The sequence below is a fragment of the Aythya ferina genome (assembly GCF_964211825.1).
Source record: "Aythya ferina genome assembly, chromosome: 12".
NCBI lineage: Eukaryota > Metazoa > Chordata > Aves > Anseriformes > Anatidae > Aythya > Aythya ferina.
This window is the reverse complement of record NC_140308.1, coordinates 15,900,792-15,921,620: the sequence shown is the minus strand read 5'-3', so window position 1 is coordinate 15,921,620 and position 20,829 is coordinate 15,900,792. Positions and strand designations below refer to the sequence as shown.

General features: G+C 33.8%; 1 protein-coding gene across 13 annotated transcripts in view; it reads right to left on the bottom strand.

Annotated features, from left to right (window-relative positions):
• Positions 1-20,829, bottom strand: part of RPGRIP1L (RPGRIP1 like) — a 76,746-nt gene that overhangs the window by 33,678 nt on the left and 22,239 nt on the right. For 8 of the 13 annotated variants that reach the window (XR_014697169.1, XM_084533332.1, XM_084533335.1 and 5 more), the window contains 12 exons: positions 19,945-20,018; positions 16,249-16,296; positions 15,713-15,852; positions 11,824-11,930; positions 11,559-11,609; positions 10,193-10,372; positions 9,407-9,524; positions 8,048-8,500; positions 7,272-7,423; positions 4,621-4,987; positions 1,764-1,975; positions 501-584 (listed from right to left, as the gene is read on the bottom strand). Coding sequence is in view for 12 of the 13 variants with exons in the window: in XM_084533332.1 (XP_084389458.1) it covers positions 501-584; positions 1,764-1,975; positions 4,621-4,987; positions 7,272-7,423; positions 8,048-8,500; positions 9,407-9,524; positions 10,193-10,372; positions 11,559-11,609; positions 11,824-11,930; positions 15,713-15,852; positions 16,249-16,296; positions 19,945-20,018 (1,986 nt within the window). In the remaining variant the exon portion in view is untranslated. The remainder of the gene's footprint in view (positions 1-500; positions 585-1,763; positions 1,976-4,620; positions 4,988-7,271; positions 7,424-8,047; positions 8,501-9,406; positions 9,525-10,192; positions 10,373-11,558; positions 11,610-11,823; positions 11,931-15,712; positions 15,853-16,248; positions 16,297-19,944; positions 20,019-20,829) is intronic. The other 5 variants (XM_084533338.1, XM_084533329.1, XM_084533328.1 and 2 more) reach the window with 3 other exon arrangements.

The following is a 20,829-nucleotide window of genomic DNA, read 5'->3' as shown; positions in this document are numbered from 1 at the left end:
AAATGAATTTATCGCAAGTTTAGAAGTGTACTGGGGCTCACAGTGTTTGTGATCACAGCTGACAAACTTTGTTGAAAAGAGGTAGCTATAAATGGTTTCAACTTGCGAACACCATTGGCACACTTCAGATAGGTTTCAATCAACCAATTGTGCTTCAGTGTGACTGGTTAATTAAAGACATTTTGATAACCTAGAGAGCTAAGAAACAGTGCAGAGACAGTTAATTGGTTCTGTTTGAATTTGCCCTAAGTCCACGAAAGGGGAAGCTCATAAGCTGTGCAGGATAGCAAGCAATTCTGAGGGAATCATAGATACCCCTGCACTGTTTCCAACACCTATATGCACTGCTATTCTATCACTCACTGCCTTGGACATGCCAGTCTGTTGCTTAAACAACTGAGTGTTCACAATTATTAGTTCTACAATTTGTCCATACTGTGACATAAGTAGTCTTTCTTGCTTCAGCATGCAAGAAAACTAATTAAGCAATTAAAACTTACTGCCGTCTGTATTGAACTAGCATCCAGAAAAGATACTTTCTTCTCTGTTTGAGCTGCACGGTGCCTTGGTTTGGGTATTGGTACCTATAATACAAAAATATGGTTGAAGTCCATTTATTAGCATATGTTAACTATCTTATTTACAATAAATTCTGAGAAATCCTTTTTTTTTTTTTTTTTTTTTTTTTTGACTTGTACACAAATGTAATTGTACTACCTTCAATTCTAAATGGGCAAGATGATCTAGTTCTTGTTTGAATACCCCCCCACATAAAATGGAGATGCCTTTCAGAATTAAGCCACAAATGGGCGTAACACTCTACAGAACATCCATGGAATGCAAAGTGAGTTCCAGGTCGCAAAATCTTTGTAGGACTAAACTCAGCAGCATCATGCATCTGGCAGAATAAATTGTTACTGTTTACTGCGTGCTTGATTTCTTTTTCTATAGGCTTGCCATATCTTTGACACCTTTCTCTACCCCTGACTCCCCCAAAAATTTTAAAGTCACAAACAGATAAGAGATTGATAATAGTTGCAAAACTAATAAAGCGATCCACTAGTATTTCAGCTGTGACTTTATAATACAAAAGACAAAAAATAACAAATAAAAAGGGGCTCATTACTCTTCAATCTGTACTCTCTTGATAATCCACTTTACTGGCTTTTATATAAAAAAATAATCCTTGTGCCACTTTTTATTTGAGTGATTTTTATGAAGCTATTGGATATCTTAGCACCCTGCTGTAGACGCCAGAATAGTGACAGCGTTGCAGATACACCTAAGTGTCTGTACTAAGGTTTGGATCTGGTTTCTTGGTACTTTAGGCCCAAAGCTATTCCAGTTGACTGAGTTCTGGCTGAGTTTCTTAGAGATGACAGAAATAGCACAAAGCTAACTTTGTAACTATCACTAATTTCAACCTTAGTCCTGGAGTTAAACTAATGTGGCTACATTTTACATAGGACAGCAGCACTGAAAATACAGTTGATAAGGATGATATTCAATGTTTGTTATTTCTTCTCCCTACTCTCTCTTTTACTACCCAATTGTCTACCATTACATTATGACTTTAAAAAATTTTTGACACAAGAAAGATTTCACTTCCCAAAGGAAGTCCAAGATGGTGGTTATATGAATCATTTGTAGTATGCATCGTTTTACAGTAACAACAAATCCTGGTCATCAGGGAAGAACTAAATGACCTGCTGTAATAGATCTTTTGTATCTTTTAGCTTCTGTAAATTGGTCAGATTACTCACTGTCACTGATGAAGTAAGAGGAGACGGGACTGGATTCTGCATTTCTTCCTCTACTAGTAATTTACTTGCCATTGATTCCTCATTTTGAATGTAATTCCGTAAGTCTGCAGCCATTACAGAGGCACTTGGTGGTAGGTAGGCAAATTTCCATTTTAGTTCAACTCTGACAGCACCAGTAACCTGTCTTTCAGAATCTGTAAGTTCAAAAATACCTGAAAGCAAAAGGCAAATCCCATCTAATTATCTTATTCCATATATATACAATAAAATGCAATGCAACGCTGAATGTGATTCAAGAATAAAATAGCTTAATGGTCTTAATTTTAGAAGCCATTTCATTATTGAAATAATGTCAAAAGACTGTTTTGTAGATTCAAATATACCCAATATAACACCGAGAATGTTCAGAAATACATGATTTGGAAGGGACTGGATTGCTGTCTTTCAAGGAGTTTTGTAGGTTTCTCAGATAATCTGAAATGACATAACTGATTTTTACTAATATGGTTCATATCTAATTTAAATATATTCCCCCCCCCCCCTTTTTTTTTTTTTACTAATGTTTATTTTTTATTAAGGAAAATAAAATGATTAAAAAAAAAAACAAAACATTAAATTGATACATTTTTATCAAAGAAGAAACCTTAAATTTACTTGCAAATTTTCCTTTATTATCCACTTTTGTGGGGTAATTATATTTTACAATAATCATACTGTAAAATTTTCAACACTTCCATAAATGTCTTATAGTTGACAGTGAAATATTAATTAATCAGCTTTTATGCTATGAACACCATAGCAAATTTGTAAATGATATCAAGACGTGGGGAGCAACTGATGCACTGAACGCAAAGCTGCTTTCTCACAGACTGGAAAGATGGGCTGGCAGGAAACTCATGAAGTTCACCAACAGCAAATGCAAAGTCCTGCATACCTGAATAATGTCAAGCAGCAGTAGAAGCTACAAGCAGCCTTCCTTACAGAAAAGAAGCTGGTCCTGTTTGAAAATTATGAGCCAGCAAAGCTGCATCTTCGCAACAAAGAAGGCCAACTGCACCCCAGGCTTCAACAGCAAGACAGCAGCCAGCAGGCCCTGGGAAGTTTCTTGCTCTGTTTAATATCTATGAGATGGCATCTGGAACACCGTGTCATTTTGGCCTCTCCAGCACAAGACAGTGACACCCTGGAGCAAGTCCAGTGGAGGGCTACCAAGAGCGACAGGGAGCACATGACATAGAAGAAAAGGATGAAAATGGATTTGTTTCACCTTCAGAACTGGTAGCTCTGAGGCGATCTTATTGCTGTCTGCAGCCACCTAATGGGAGGGTACAGAGAAGATGGGGCCAGCAGTGCACAGGAAGAGGATGAGAGTCAACAGGCACGAGATGGAAAATGAAAACGAACAAGGTTTTCATTACAAGGGTGGTCAAACACCAGAACAGGTTGGCCAGTCAAATAATAGATCTCTGTCCTCTGAGATATTCAAAAACTTAACTGGGCAAGGTTCTAAGCAACTTGGTCTAACTGGGTCAGGCAGTCAGACTAGGTCATATCTGGAGTTCCAGTCAACAATGATTTTAAGAGTCCAAATTTAGATCTTGATGTTCTTTCCCTAAGACAGGCTGATTTTTCATGTCAATTTTATAATCTATTTTTAAGTGCACATTAGCTAAAGCTAGAAAAGTAAACTAATGAGAAAAAATTAAAACATGCAGAGAAAGAAACCATGTTATAAATTATTGACAAACTGAAGTACCAGCAACAACAGAAAAAAAAGGAGGGAGAAAGCGTACATATACCAAGGAACTATTTTTTAAATCACCAGAATTTAAGAAAGAGCCAGTAAAAGGAAATATTAAATAATTCTAGGTTACTTTTTGTACCAGAGAGAAGCACTAAATGTTTATTTTATTTTATTCCCCAAGACTTATTGCAAAGCACCTACTATTTTTCTTACACAAATATCTTGTCAGTTATGAAAGCAGCAAATATTGAAAATCAAATTTCAAACACCCCTTCCCACCTGATGCTAAGACTAAGAGGGCCTTTCTATTTAATAATCAATATACTCATACTCATACAGTAGTGTGAGGAATATAACTGCTAAATTTGGTAGGCTTCTTAAGGCAAAAATCAGTAGTAAAAGAGACAAGGTGCAAACAGATTACTAAAATGCAAAGAAAAAACAAAAATATCAATAATTTATTAGCATTTAATCAGTGCTAGAGTGAAACATCATTCCAGTTATGATTATTTATCAAAACCTAGCTATTCCATACCAGGACCAGTAAGTAGAACAAACCAGAATTTTAAGACTCTTTATCCCTGTAAGGATCATCATAAATGAATGTTCAGACAGCTGGCTTTTCTGACTTCAATTTCCTCTTTTACTTTTTAGTTTTTGAAGAAAACTCTACTATTGCCATCCTTCTTGTAAGATACAGGATTCATTGCAGTTTGTGGATAACCACAACAAATACCCACTAATTTAGTATTTTTGTTAGAAACTGCAACAATCCTGGAACATTCTGTTAGTACTGTCTTAGTAAGCAAAAGAGATATTTGAAGCTTCTTCTCTCGTTTGCTCTTTTCTTTCTCTAATGTTTGCAATTTAATGGTTATATTAAAAAAATCATTCATCCATTTCCAAGTTCTGTCACAGATTTTTCTTTAGCCATGAGTAACACCGTGATGCAAAATTTCTTTCCAAGATTTCATTGGACTTTAAAATTCTGTCAGACAAGAGGAGCAGATGAATGATAAGGGTTTTTCCTTGGTTTGGTTCTTAAAGAGATTTAAAAGAGATATGAAACAGGAAGTGAGGATTTTGTTGTGTTTAGAGAGGTCAAATTCTTACCTGAAATAGATCTGTCATGTGCTAAAGAAATAAGAGGCACACTGGCTTTCCCTAAATAACCACCTTCTTCTGTTTCACCATCATCAAATACATAAAATGTTAAGGATTCTGATTTTAGGTATCGGTCTAAATCTGCATTCATTGGCACTTGGAAACACATATGGTCATCTATTTCTGGGTTGTTGCTGCTAGGAATGATGGGAGTATCATGGTCTGCAAAATCAAAAAACTTGTAGACAACATATGGATTTGGCTGAAGATGTTTTTTTCGGGACTGTAGACTGTTACAACATTTTATTGTAATGTGGAGTTCATTTAAATTGCCATCTGTTGAAGTGCTGACTTGGGCAGTTCTGAGTATCTGCTGCTTTAAATGAAAAAGAAGTGGAATTAAAAACATTAGAATTCTTATAGTGGCGCACTCTAAGAAATTTATAAATAGAACAAATAACTTATTTGGATGACACTCTAACTACTGTTTAACTTTCTATGACAAAATCTTACTTGTTCTATAAATACAACTACATCTCTTTTGGTATAAGGAAATAAAAGGTTAAACCTTTCCGGTCTGTGATTATTTGCCTTATTCTTCTAAAACTAAGATCTACTTGTCATGTGATCATCCATAAAGCAGTTATGTTTTAAGAGTGATTCATAACCAGTGCAGCTTTAAAGTTCCAGATTCTGACCTTGACAGCTATTCTGTGTCAAGATATAATTTTTATAACTGCAGTCTCTTTTATTTACACTTTTCAATAATTAAAACTGTGCTGCAGATTTGTCTTAGGTTTTTTTTTCCTTCAAAATATTTATCTACACAAAGAATTCACAAAAAATAGAAATCAGTATGTGAAAAGCAATAATAAATGTTTGAAGTGGAATAAGGAAGTTGGTAAACTAGGAAATTAATTTTAATAAAAATTAAGGAATAACAAGAAAACAAATAATATGGTTATGTTAAAGTAGTAATCCCCATCTTCATCTATCTCAAAGGGCTACTTTGTTTTGCTGTAATGTGTCACAGCTATTTTCATTCATTGTACAAAATTATCTTGCTTTTGGAAGGCAGAGTTCTGTCTTCTGGTATATGGAGAAACACCTATCAATTTAATTGTGTGTGATAAAATGTTGTATATTTTGATTAAATAATCCACACCGGAATTGGTAGAGACAGCTACCCTGACAATTTCGTATTGTCCTGAATATGCAACCTTAAGACTATTATTTCTAGCTACACACAGAACTGGAAAAAATAAAAATAATAAAAAAAAGTCTTTATAGCAGTTTGTGTATAGTTCATGTTTCCATGACTTCTGCCACTACACAGGACAGAAAATTTTATATATATGTTTAACTAGTGAAAGCCTAAATTTTGGAACATACAATTGAAGCTACTTGTGCAGCTGCAGACTCATAGGATCCCTAACATAATGTAGCCATCTGTGCTATAGCTACATGACTTTTGTTTCCGCCATGAAACATCTTTAATAACTGCAGTGTTTCAAACAGCTCTTTAGAAACAGTTATTCATTTCTGACGGTTCTCCTGTTTTCTCCTTTATAATCAGTGTATTTCAGTTGCCATGTTTGAATTTGCAATTGTACAATAATTACAACAAAACACTCTGTTCCACATGCCTTACCTTTCATCTATGTTTGGACTAGTAACACAGCTAGAAATAACATAACATAACATAAAAAATAGAGAAAACTAAATACCAGCTTTTGGCATTTAACAACACCCAGATTTTATGAGTTAGTTAAAAATACCTTTGATTCTTTTAAAATCAGATTTAAAGCAAATGTTGCAGTGCTATCAAACTCAATGTTTCTCTGAAAATGCCTACACTGACTCTTAACAGAATGTGTATACCAAATGTACTTCTCAAATTACATTTTGGAATCGGTATTCTGGTATAAGTTTACATTATGGAATAATATAAAACAATGAAGTTACTCCAAACTTGTTGTAATTTTAACAGCTATAAATAACAAAAAATACCCATTAGGTCTGGAGTGTTTTAATTTATACAATTCAACATAGTTGATACTAGTTTTTATTTCTTCAACCAAGTACTAAAGATATCTGAAAGTCCCTTCTTTTTCCTGCCTGTGACCCTTATCTAAACATGACTATAAACTGCTTTATATTGTCAGAAGTGTCTTCATTGTTTAGCTAAAAAAATAAAAATAAAAAGGAAAAAGTGAAGTAATGTCATAACACTCAAACATTAAGAACCTTTAGACTTTTCTAGACAACTACTTCACCCGTAATAGTGATCCAAGGCCTGGCTGGTCTAACATTCCTGAGTGTTTTACTAGAACAAAATGTTAACAAAATTTGACACTTATAGGTTAAGAAAATACAATACAATTTAATTACATCATCATTTCAAATGTTCTAGTGACCAAGTCAGTAAAAATAAATAACTGAAGCTTAAGACTTTGCCAGTTCAGCAAAGCTGTAATTCAATTGGTTCTGTATCTCTTTATATGAAAAACACATCATTCAATTGCTAAAGACATTTTACAGTTCAAGAACATTTAACTTCCTCAACCTTGAGCACATCAAGAGTTGAAATAAACTATTCCAACTGAAAAAACAATTTTAAACATTGCATCCAAAACTATGAAGTACAAAACTAAACATACCTGGGATGATTGTTCATGTTCCCTAAAACTGGATGTTATATACCCCAGAGTCTTAGACCTCTCTTTGTAAAGACTAATAGCTTGATCCATAGGAACCCGTAATCTGATCCAGTATTCTACAGTACCATAATTTTGGATGTTTCCTTTGATTCCTAAGGAATAAATACATATGGGATCACATTAATCTTCAACATTAAAGTACTTAAGTCAAACACAAATGCTAGGACATGCCACAAATTATCATTTATTTTGTGACTATGCATCACAGCAGTGTTTGTGACACGAAATCTGCAGTTTATTTTAGAGCCAAGAACAACACAACTCTTCTGGCTCTACATGAATGACCTAAAAATGAAGCATGACAGTTTTTTCATTCTGTTACCTGCAGTACTTACTGTCCAAGCTAACTTTGTTATTTTAATCTCTGAGAAAAATAAGGCTTAGGACAGTTTTATATGTCAATAGTTGGAAATGTTCCACCAAGTGGTAAGCAGTTTAAATTACTGGCAAAAATAGCTCATTAGAATGGTTTGTTGAAATATATTTTTGACACACAGCTAGTGGCCTCTTTCTGGGTAAAACTGTACCAGTACAAGCTTTTCCACAACTGTTGGTAGAATCACCAGAACGTACTGCACATCCAACAGGAAATATCATGTTGTATAAACCATTTTTTCTTCTTTTGAAATAGCAGTACGTGAATTAATTGTTGGCCAAATACACATTATTTGTCACTTAATGAGTATTCTGTTTGGTGATGGTTGTATGTTGATTACCAACTAAAACTGCTGTGCTGTAGATCTTCCCATTCTTTTCCAGGATTTCATGGAGCTTCAGTTGGCATGCAGCAACTGTTTTATAATCTGTGCCATATGCATGATGAACCTCAAGTGTGATACTGTTTCTCTGTATGTAGTGCAAGAAGCAGTCATCAACCTGTACAAGATACTGAGAAGTGAAGTCGTATAATGGGTTTTGTCCACGCACTACTGGGGTTGTTTGAAGTTCAAAGTCATAGAATGCGTAAGTACAAAAACTTGCAGGCTCATGGTCACCAAAAGCATGCACAGCTGCAGAAGAGAAGATCACTCTGCTGATATGAATTTCAAAAAGATTCTCTCCTCTTTCCAAATGCAAAGTTTCATCAAATTCATCTACTGAATCATCTGGCAGTATTTCTGGTCTGAATTTGTGCTGTTTAGTACCATAAACAACATCTCTTAGTTGAGCTGCAATAAATAAAACACAAATAATTTATGCCTGAAAAGAGAGGAAAAAGCGTAATCCTATTACAGGAACAAGGTTACTTTCTTAAAGGTGTTACCAAAAAAAGAAATTACATGCTTAAAATCATACATCAATGGCTTGTTTAGCACTCTGACATCAAGAATACCTCCACAATGGAGCTACTTCAGTATAACTAAAAATAGACACATGAATAACATTATGTTAAAATTAATAACAATTAAAAAGCAAAACATGCAGAAGCCTTACGTAGTGATCAAAACAAGTATTACTATGCTAAAATGTAGCGGGCACTTAAGATGCATATTTTTGTAGGGTTAAACTAAATAAAGTTATATTGCTTGCCACAGAAAGAAAAAAGAGTATGTGCTTACAGAATTAAGACATAAATCATCATGCAGTCCTTTAGTACATGGGATGCAACTTGAAGACAAAACATGAATCTTGTTATGACATTAGGCTTTTTAAATTATCCTGTTTCAGGATTTCTATACACCATGTTAAACACCGAAGCCATTAAAATAGTATTTTAAATTCATTAGTCTGAAATATTCTGCATTTACATTATGCCACGACTTTGGGATTTTTAGCAACATATAAAATGACTGTGTAATTATTGGACAGAGAAATAAATCATATTTATGGTCAACTTTTTATTTAAAAAAAATCAAAGCTTGGCTAGTTTTATTCAGCAAGGATTGCAGCACAAACTTTTCTGTTGAATTTTTCTAGATTAGTAACAAACACCACATAGATAATGTGTCATTAAAGATCTGACCTTTCTACTAGTCTTAAGAATGGAAAGATATTTCTTCTGAAGAACAAAATTACAATAACGATTTGAAGTAGATAAACTACAAAAAATTGAAGAACATAGACTTCAAAAATACCTTCTAGTTTTCTGATGCGTGCAGCCCTAATATCAAGAAGATGGACATACTTTTCCAGTTTTAACTCGTAGTCTTTCTGTAGACTTTCCATCTTGTGTGTCACAACTTCAACTTCAGTCTGAAAAAAAATTGCATGGAAAAAGGACCATTGAGGCCTGTCTGCATTGATACTGCACGTGCTTTCGGCTACAAAGACAAAATGTATTTAAATTTGAGAAAGAGCACTTAAGAGTATGCAAAAATGGCAATTTTAAATTCAGCAACACAGAGATCAATTCATTTCAGCAAAATTAAAAATCCTTATTAAATAAAATTGACTAGCTATTCCTTCAGGACAATGTTTTAATGTTTTTTGTTGTTGTTGTTTTCCCAATGATTGCATTATTTTACAATCAGATTGATTGAAAGAAAAGCCAAAATATGATCTGCAATAAGCCAACAGGAGAGAGTGAAAGCAGAGCATTGTGGAAAAGGAAGCTTATTTGATAACTACACTTACTATTTTGCCTGTGAAGACGTGATAAGAGCTCAGCAATAATCCCAAGAAGGCATGTGTTTGAGGTTTCTAATCAGGGTGAGTTAAAAGACTGACGTTACAGTCATTCGGATCATTTCAACATTAACAAATCTTATGTTAGGTTACTTATAAAACTGACTGCCTTTGTTGATGCAATTTGCAAGCCTTAATTACGACTTCACTTTTTCCTGAAGGAAAATAAGTTCCAGTGCTACAAATGTTAAAATGTAATTATCAAGATATTTTCCACTGTGTGCAGAGTTTAGTACCTGGTAATCTTTGTTAATTTTATGCTGTACAATTAACATATTCCTCGTCTTTTCAAGTTCTTGCACTGTTTCTGCATGTGTTAATTGCAGCTCCCTCATCGAGCGTTCCAAATCTTTATTGATATCATCATCTACTTTTTCCAAAAACATAAGGTCCCCATTCTGCTGCTGCTTTCGAACCTGGAGCAAATTTGAAAAGTTAATTGAACAAACTTTTGCAAAATATCTGGATGTTTCCATGCTTGATTAAACACAACATTTGAATAAAATCTTGAGACAAGAATAAGAGTAAGCACACCTTTGCAAACTTTGAGCACAAGATAACAACAAATAGGAATGACATAGACCCATAGCTGTCCGAATTGCATTTATTAATGTAATCTCTAGGTCATTAGGAACCAATTCAAATGTATGAGATATTCAGAAGCAATCACTCTTCCAATCCATTAAAAATAAGAAATCCTTAATATATTTGCCTTTTATATAATTAATAAACCTGCTTTACTGAATGATCCAAACTTGAATTATTCCCAAGTCTACATTACTTCTGTTACTAATACTTGGGTTTTAATTTTGATTTTTTTTTCTTTACTTTTTTTCATTATCATTATAGAGTTACATTTAAGTAGCATAAAGTAGCATAGAGACTCTTCTACTGATAGTAAAATTACTGCAAATTACGGTAAACACACATTTATGAAAAATTAAATGCAAGTCATCAGAACAGTGGAAGCTTAAAGCACACATTTCTTCCTCCCCGACTTCATTTTCAATTTTTATGTAAAGAATAAAACTACATCTTACATGCAAGAGAAAAAAAAGAAAAAACGAAAAACGTTTACTGGAAACTTTCTATTTCTGTTTTAGCAAATGCAGAGAGGTTGCTAAGTAGTTAACTGAGAGGTTGCTCTAACATATTCAGAGATTACAGGCTTAGAGTATGTTCTCTTATGCTTAGAGAATTAAAAAACAAACATGTTTTTCTTATCAACATTACAGGAAGAACTAGATGGTATGATAACTGACTAAGAAAGCAAGGTGCTTTTTTTTTTGTTGTTGTTGTTTTTGTTTTTTTTTTTTTTAAATGATGCTTATGAATCAGGTTTAATTCACTTTTGATGTTATAATGAATTATCTACATAACTCTACATTTCATCCTGGCAATTTTTTTTTTTTATCTTCCCTTCTGCTTCACTGTAGCTGAAAAATGAGAAATACACATGCATGAAGCACAAACTACTACAAAATAATCCAGCTCTTAAAAATCCAAAGAACTGTGTAGAAAACTACTAATAATAAACCAAGAGTTTATATATATATATATATATACACACATATATATATATATAAATTCTTTTTAAGTTACCTTTACAAGCAAGAGAGCTTCATTGAGTTCTGTCGCATCAACATCACTTTCCTGAAACAGAAATACTCAATGAAAAGGTGATACCAGATGTGAATGAATATTGAAGAATTATATTCAGAGTAACAAGATGCATTCTCACTATACATGACATTGTGCTTGATATCATGAATAAAACGATGCGGTTGTATTTCTGTATTTTTTTACTTTCAAGAACTACTTACACTATGCATAAAACATAGGAAAAAAAAAGAGAGAGAGATTTCACCTTGGTCAAACATTTCATGTGATTTTTCAGTTCATCTAGTTGTTGCTTATTTTCGAGATAGCATGTCTGCAGGTCTTTGTTCTCTTGCATCAGCTTTTCCTTTTGGTCTAACATAGAGAAATAACAAAATATTCTGCTTAATTCAACATAATCATAAAAATTATAAGCTTACCTTTTCATATTATCTTATGTGTAAAAACTTAATAATTGAAAAATACAGAATCTCATCTATTTTTTACAGGGAAATCTTTAGTATTAACCAACAGGAGGAGGGGGATAGGAACCTGGTCTTTGACCTGATAGATGTTAATAGATGAAAAAAAAACAAAGCATTCTTTCATTAAAACTGAACCTACAGCATCAAAAATCTACACTCAAAGTATGGCTTCTCTGGGTTTCTGCTTCTGGGGCAGGTGTGGGGAAAGAACATAGAAGATAACAAAACTTGTCAGCCTGAACGACTAAACACCATTAAACTTCTCAGTTGAAGGTTGAAGAGACTTCTCACTTATGCCTAGCTGCTTCCACAGTGACATCTCAAGAGCCTCAAGGAGAAATTTGTCTCATGAGAGAAAAAAAAAAAATCAAGGATTAGACCAAAAAATGTAGTTAAAACTTACTTTCTTCCACACAGAAAAGTTTTAAAAGCAAGTTCACCTCAAAAGCACTGAACTTTCTTTGGAACAAACATACCCTCTCCTATCCACTCTCCTCCCCCAGCCAAACTCCTTATTCTCTTGACAACGTTTTTCTTATTTTTTCTGTGCTTTTTTCAAAGTCCCAAAGCTGTATTCTTATGCAATGCACTTAAATACTGTGAATTCATATTCTAGGTCAGAATGATACAAATGTTAACTGTCAACCTGAATTGCAAGTATTAGGTTTTCTAATTCCCATCTGCTCTAGTGGGATTTGATGGGTAGAACACTACATACGAAGTTGAGAATATTTTCTACTGCTTTCAACAGAATAGTGCGCAGTATCATTTTAATGCTGGAATCTTTTCTGTTGACCCTCAGGGCATAATGCACAACTTTGCTACTTTCTATGGAATAGCTTTTCAGTTTTGAGGATTGAACTCAGTAAAACACAGGTGGCTGAGATTTTAGTCTCAAGGGTTTGGGAATGTTTCTAAAACTGACATCAGGTTAGTTTTAATTTTGCAGAGTTTATATATAAATGACATCTTCACTGGAAATGAATCATCTGTAATGCCATTGCTCCTACACACAGTAGCCTTACTCACATATATGTTGAGACTCCAGAAGTCACTTTCAATTCAAATACATACTAACCAGTAAGGTTTTAATTCTCTGCAGTCATGAGGAAAATGTAATGTATTTGTACAACTGAACTGAAGAAAATATAGCAAGAAACTTTAAGGGCTAAAAATTTAAAAGCAAAGAAGAAAACAAAGTAAGCCTTGAGATTTTTTCTTCATTTTGCTGGGGAGGGAAGGGCAGAGGGGTGAGAGTTGCGAGGGAGAGGAGGAAGACTTGATAGAAGATTGTGAAACACCTATCAGCTATTGAGTCTTGTCAACTCTTCCATTCCAAATAATAACCCAGAAGACCTACATCTTTTTCTTCCCCATGGGGGGGTGGGGTGTATAGAAAAAGGGTTCCTCATGCTGATGTTGCTTTTTATCCCTGCAATATAAACTGAGATCTGAGCTGGCACTTTTACCAGGAATGAGGAGACAAGATACCCCCCTTCAGGTACTCCTATCTCATCTCCTGAATTTTCCAACACAAGCAGAAAGCTCAGTCCACTCTTTTTCTCAGATCAACCCCAGTGAAGCTTTTGTAGATATTTTTAATATCTATTCTCACTTGCTGCTTAAGAAGTCAACTTCAAAACTGTAATTTCTGTAGAAAGGAAACTAGCTTTATCAGAGCTTCTAGAAAACACCCAGGAAAAAAATAATATGCATTTATTTCATGCAGCAGATGACTTTCCAGCTGTTGAATCATGCTCAGCTAAAAAATGCAGACTTGAAGCTGGACAACACTGGTTTTAGGTTAAACACAACAAAGTAATAGCATATGATGTGCATAAAGGGCACTCACTATATATTACAAATTCAGAGATAACGTGAAGCTGTATAACAATAAGGCAAAAAGTGAGGTGTAAAAGTATCCCAGCAAAGTGACCCAAAGTCAATCCTAGCAACATCAACATCATATTCCTCCCAACGGAGGACTCCACAGACTGATGACTTAAGGTGTTATCCTCTCCAGTAATTCAAATCTACTCACTGTTAAATCCAGAAGAGCAATACAGAAGTAAGTATAACTTGGAGAGGGAACAAAAATGTAGGAAGTGGCCACACGTGTTACAATCCAATTATATTATTATTGAGACTTTTTTCTGTACAGCAGTACTCTAACTGCATTATTCTTCTTCTGCTTTTGTGATAACCAGAGTAGACCAACCATCAAGATTTCTGTTACACTAACAATAAAATACTGGATTGTAGCTGTATGTGTCGGGTGCATTATTAAAAGAGATTTTCAGTGTAACAATGGGGCTATCTATTCTGATTAATCCAGCTGAAGTATGAAGTCATAAGGACATAAACAGATTCTGTGGGTGAGATCAGGAAGCCAGCAGGGAATGCTCTCTAACAACAAGACAGATGAAGAGCTGCATTCTGCCGAGTTGATCACAGATAGGGTGTCCTTTGGGAACCTGGGAAGAGAAACTTCCTGATGCAGTTTCTACAAACCAAATGCGGCAATTTCAACAGCTCTTTCAACCAAAACAGGCCAAACTCTCAAACCTCTTCTTGCCTAGGATTGCCTTCTTCGTTAGCCCATGGAATAAAACCGGAACTGTATTTATGCTGAAGGGTGTGGAGTGTTTTTTGTTTGTTCTTAGGTTTTATGGACAAACACTACCTAGAGAGTGCAATGTATTTTTTACTCTTATTTCACATGTCGTTTTTTACTGACATACAGTAAGTATTTGTCCATTAAGACAACTTAGGGCTAATTTTTGCAAAATCTTGTTGTAATCCAGTAAGATATTTGAATATTTTATCTGGTATTTGAAGCCAGCAGAACTACTTAGAATCTTAATCTTAAACACATGCTGAACTTGAATCATAATCATAATAATTACTTACATGTCTACCCACTTCATTCTATTAAATTGTTCATGGAAGCATGCTACCTTTCAAAAATACACATTTGAAGAAACAACCACAAAAATATTTAGTTTACTTCCTGCCTGCGCTCTTCGTGTAATTTTTTTTTGGTGGCACAGTATATCACAGTATAGAGATAAAAAAAGATGGCAAGGTGCTGAACTTTCACTGAGAAGTTGTTCTACACCATGGGAAAAACACATATGAAATTATCTGTTGGGAAGATTAGAGCAAAACTGTACTATTGTATATGTTTACAGCTGTAAGTAAAAATGAGTGTACACTGAAAATACCAAAACAAAACAAAACTGAATTCACAAAGTTGAAAGGCAATTAATCATCTTCAGGTGCCTATACAGGTTTCATGTACCTTTGTGCAATAAGTGAGATTAGAGTAGTAGCATACCATTTGAAAGGGACTGTCAGACGGTCTTCTGTCTGTAAGAATTTGTAATTTAGAGAAAAGGAAAAATACAGAATAAAGGGTAAAAATTCAGCCAACAGTTGAAGAATTAATGCAACTGGAGTTACAGGATCTTCATTCAGCACATAACCTGTAGTGGGTTAGTTTTTGTACTTAACGACTAGTCATTACTTAAGCACATTATTCATTGTACTCATAAAGGACAGCTTTGAAATCACTACCACCAAATGAACCACACTTTTCTGCGGAATATACCCAAACTCCAACATTGGAGAAACTCACATCATAAGAAAATGATAATTATTTCAGAATTGTACCTCTTTCTACTTTGATCTTGTCAAGGATTTCATTTTTGTCTGCTAAATCAGATTTGATAGCACTTTCTAGTTTAGCAATTTGCAGTTTCAGTTGCTCTTCCTTTAATTTCCATTGCTGTTCGTGGGTCACACTGAAGACACTGCAATAAAACATGTGGCATGTGAAAAACTTTTAGAGATCAACTTCAACAGAAAATAATAAAGAAGAAAGCTTTTAGTGGCACAGAGACCACTGTCATCATGTCTTAGGAATTAAGTAAACATATGCTGGTCTGCTGCTGTTGAAACCAAGGCGCCTTTCTCAGGCTGCGGTTAAAAAACATGAAAGAGTTTGTGGGATGAGCAAAGGAACTGGCCTTAATTTAGAGCTCCAAAGTCAGAAAAGTTGGCAGCATGCAACATTTGTGGGACTAGAAAAGGAATTCAGATGCATATCCCAGAGTAATCCACAACTCCAAACCTCAGCAACTGACAACTGACAAAACCATTCTTTCCGCATACAAAACCTCTTAATGCAGGGAACTGGGATCACCCACCTGATTTCTTTTAAATCTGTGAAAGATGCAGAGCCTAAAGTCAGCTGCCTGTTCAAAGAAACGTTGACCACAAAGTGACAACAGTTTTCTCATACTGTAAAACAACAATTCTGATACTGATTAAGAAGCACATAAGAAATCTTTCTCCCGCTTTAAGAAATAAAAAACGGATTTGGGTAAAGAAACTAGAGTAACTACTTTTCCTGTAACACATTATTTACTTGTAAACTACCAATCTGAGTACAGAACGGATGGCATGGACACAGAATCAGAACTGCTGAAACCACAACAAAATGTGCAACTTAGTTTGAAATAAAAGTAAGAACATTAAATAATTTACAGTACAATTCCCAGTAGGTAAAAAGACAAAGCAATGCAATGCGTTTTCCTATAGTTTATACAGTGAGTAATATGGTCTTCATATTATTATTATTCACTAGTTGCATTCTTAATGACTGGAATATATCCTTCATCTTAACCAGTCACAAACCAGTTTATTCACTTCTGTATTTCCTGAAAAATCAGAAATGGTAGCGTATTGTTAACGAATGAGTCAGTCCCTCGACTACATACTTTGGTGAAGGTCACTGATTAAAAAAGTAACTTTGATTTTTGTGCATCTTCTGATACATACCTATCTATCCATCTATCTATCCCAGAGGTCCATATAACAAAAGCCACACACACACACACAAAAGCCACACAAGAAAGAAGGAAACAAATAGGGTTAGAAGAGATGGCCCAAATAGATGGCACATTGTACATGCTGACTGAAGAGAACTGCCTGTTTTGATGACTATGATTATATAAAGTGGTTTTAAGTATCTAAAAGTGAATTTATACCTTATATATTTGAAGAATGACCTGCAGATTAAAGAAAAAATATTCTAGCATGAATTCTTGACTCTGACATATTTGGTAAGAGTTTATATTCTTGATTTGAAATCTTCATAAAAACAGTCCCATCTCTCTGAATTTTCTTTTTCTCATCCTGTATCTGATCTAATCTATTTATACAGTTCTGTAAGCACATACCATCTTATAAGGTGATAATGTATCTTTTACAGCATGAACTTAACCAATGCTTCTAGGTCCTACAGTAACATATACTTCACTCTGCTGTGCCATAATTTTGAAGATAATGCAGCAAATGTAATGCATTGAACCCACAATCACATTGATAATACTGCATTGCTACAGGAGAGACTGCGTGCTCTACAGTTGCTTAGACTTAACATTCTTCAAAGTTGGATTGGCTCCGAGAAGGAAAGAATAAATCTTTGTATGACAAGGTAAAAAATACACTTAGTTTTCACATTTCACATTCCTGAAAAAGTTTTCAAATTGTAATTACCATGATGTCTAGTTGTATGTGCATTCACTACCTTTAGGCAAAATTATTTCACATGCAGCTACACATTTAAAAATGTGTACAGTTTAAGAAAAACAAACAAACAAACAAACAATAATGGCAGAAACATTATTAACAGCTGTTATGATAGTAATTCAGAATTTAGATACTTAAATGAAGAACAGTTTAGGCAACAGGTTTTATCCAAACCTATATTGAAAATGCTTTGAACAGATTGAATCAAGTCCACTCCTGCCTCTTTTCTCCTTCAAATCTTAAGATTACTTTTACTTGAATTCATGTGGAATTTCTTTCACATTTACTGTATTTCACTGGAGTCAGAGACATCTGGGTAACTATAAATGGTCAACCACATCTGGCACCATTTCCTTTGGAGGGAGTTTAAGCATTGCTAGATTTGCATTACAAGGTCATATGAAAACAATTCCTCCAAATCTTTTATTCAAACGAATTGTTTTCTTGGATACTGACTACATAATAAGAGTCAACTGACAAATTCATACTTGTTCTTTGTAAACTTTTCAGATCCAATTCTCAGCCTTGACTGGCAAAATTCCCATCAACTTTGAAGGGAATTTCCATTCTCAAGGAAAGGGTTTATGCCTTTTCCTTTCCTCAGGGAAAAAAAAAAAAAAAAAAGTTAATAATCTGTCACCTGCAGACACTGTCCTATCCACTGCTAGCAACAGGTAGGCTGCAGTAAGCTCACGTTGTTCAAATGGGAAACAGAAAAAGCTGGCCATTAAACAGTAGACAAAACAAAATGGTCTGATTCTCTTTCTAATTTCTTGTTATCTATATGCCACCATGGAATGATAAAGCATAAATCAAGTTTAAATAGAGTATATGATAAGAAAATTTTAGGGGAAAAAAGCCATATTGAGGATCACTGGGTTATGAGAGAATCATATTAAATTACTTATTTAAACATCTTTATAAATTATCTCACTATAATTTAAAAAGAACAGAACAATTCAAGATGGGATTATAATTGATATATTTACTATGAATTATTTTTTTGCATAATGATATAGGAGAAAAATCATGGTATTATAACATCAAACTTTGGAGGAATCTGTAAGAAACTTAAGCAAGGACAACTGACCAACCTCCCCTATACACAACATAAATACTGTGTTTATACAGTTGTTGCAGCTCATATTTTTAAAATAATTTAAGCTACCTGTACTCATATTTTTTTTGCTAATATAATGTTTAATTTCACAATAGAAAGTACAGAAAGTATCATAAATATAAGAATCCCATAAACAACATTTGATATCACTCACATTGTGTTTACTGGTTGTTTTGTTTTGCTGTGTTGTTTTTTTTGTTTGTTTGTTTCTTTTTGTTTTTTGAGACATCACACTGACAAACCAAACAAAGATTAAGAGGAGAAATTTTGACATGAAAAAAAAAATTCAAGCCTTTTGACCTACTTTCATAGTTAAATTTCTAGGAAATTTCTAACCCTCTTCAGCATAAGAGGCCACATTGCTTTACAATATACAAAAGGGTCATTTTCAAGGTCATTATTTCCTTGATAGTTGATTAGAGCAAGCATATTAATTATTTCATTTTTTTGTACCGGGGAATTTCTGAATCTCATCTGGCAACGCACTTCCATTTTCACTATAAGCAGCAGTTACACCAATGCCATTTATGTACAGGAATCTTCGAAAAAGCTTACATTAACCTATGCTAAAACTCTAAGAACCAGCATAAGCAAAATGGTAACCATTACTAAAACAAACAAACTACCTCTCAAAAATAAACACAGAAGAAGATGTCAAATATCAGACTTTAGATCCACTCAGAAGTACTGGAAGAACTTACACAAACAGGCCAAACAACCCCTTTTCCTAAATAAAATAAAACAAATTAATCCTGAAAAAGTTTGTCTCTCCTAGATTTATCCTTCTATCAACAGGACTCCCGTCCCCCACAGAAAAAAAAACAAAACATTATTAGAAATTCACAAAGTAACCTCTTGGCTTCATTTTCAAAAAAATGCTACTTCTACTTACATTTTAATTAGATTTTTTTTTCCTAAATGATGTACTATCTCAAGAGTATTAGAGCAACAATGGAAGCCGCTCCATTTCAACAGAAGAGGTGAAATACAGGCAAAACATCTTTAAATTTTCCATATACGCTTACTGATATTAGGAATTATAGTATGAATATATTTGAATGTGTACATGTATACACTCAACATGCATATGCACATGTATATGTACCCAGCCTATGAAGATCTAAACAGAGCACAAAATCCCATTTTACATTTAAAGAAAACATTTAAAGATTTACATTTCAATATTTACCTGTTATACAGCTTATCATAGTTTTCCCTCAAGAGTTCCTTCTCTTTTTCCAGATCATTTATTCTTTCTTGCAACTAAAATGAAGAAAATTTCAAGCACAAAAAATAGTAAACAAATAGCAAATATAAAATTTTAATGGATTTATAAAGATGATTAGTTAATACTTTGTAGGCATTCTCAAGAAGACTTTTATTTGTTCTTTTTATGTAACAGTCTCTTAGAAGCTGCAAAATAACACTTTTTCATCACATTATGTAATTTGGTCAAGACAGGCTTTTTCACGTAGCATATATGAAGTTGAGACTAATGTATGTGAACTGAGAAAAAAGAGTATATAATTATATTGTCTTATGTGAAAAAAAAAAAAAAGGAATTAAAAATGTTTAATTCAATTTTGCTCATTAATGGCTGCAATATGTAAACATTGTTTTTATTGACCACACAGAGGCAACAAGTCCTTATTTTCAAAACATACAATAAAGAAAGATATGTCTTTAAAGATAGAAGATATACCCGATATGCATTACAATAGCGCAAAGGTTAGGCTGTAATTAGGTTAGGCTTGTATTAGCTTGATTCATTTAAAATGCATTCAATACATGTAAACCTAGTGGTAAAACTGAAGTTGCTACAAAATATAAGAAAAAACAAGTAAGTCTGTACACACTCTCCTTATATACAGAATAGAATGAGGAATAAAATACTTGGTTTTTGGCCCTGTTTCTGAGTGACTGTTGGTGATGATACTTGCCTCCGGAATCCACTAGAAAAATAAATAGAAATGACTGATTTGAACTATCATGTAAGATGTAATACTATGCTTTACCATGACTAAATCAGGTTGAAATAACACTACAGAAATAGCAAAATATGATCAATAAATCA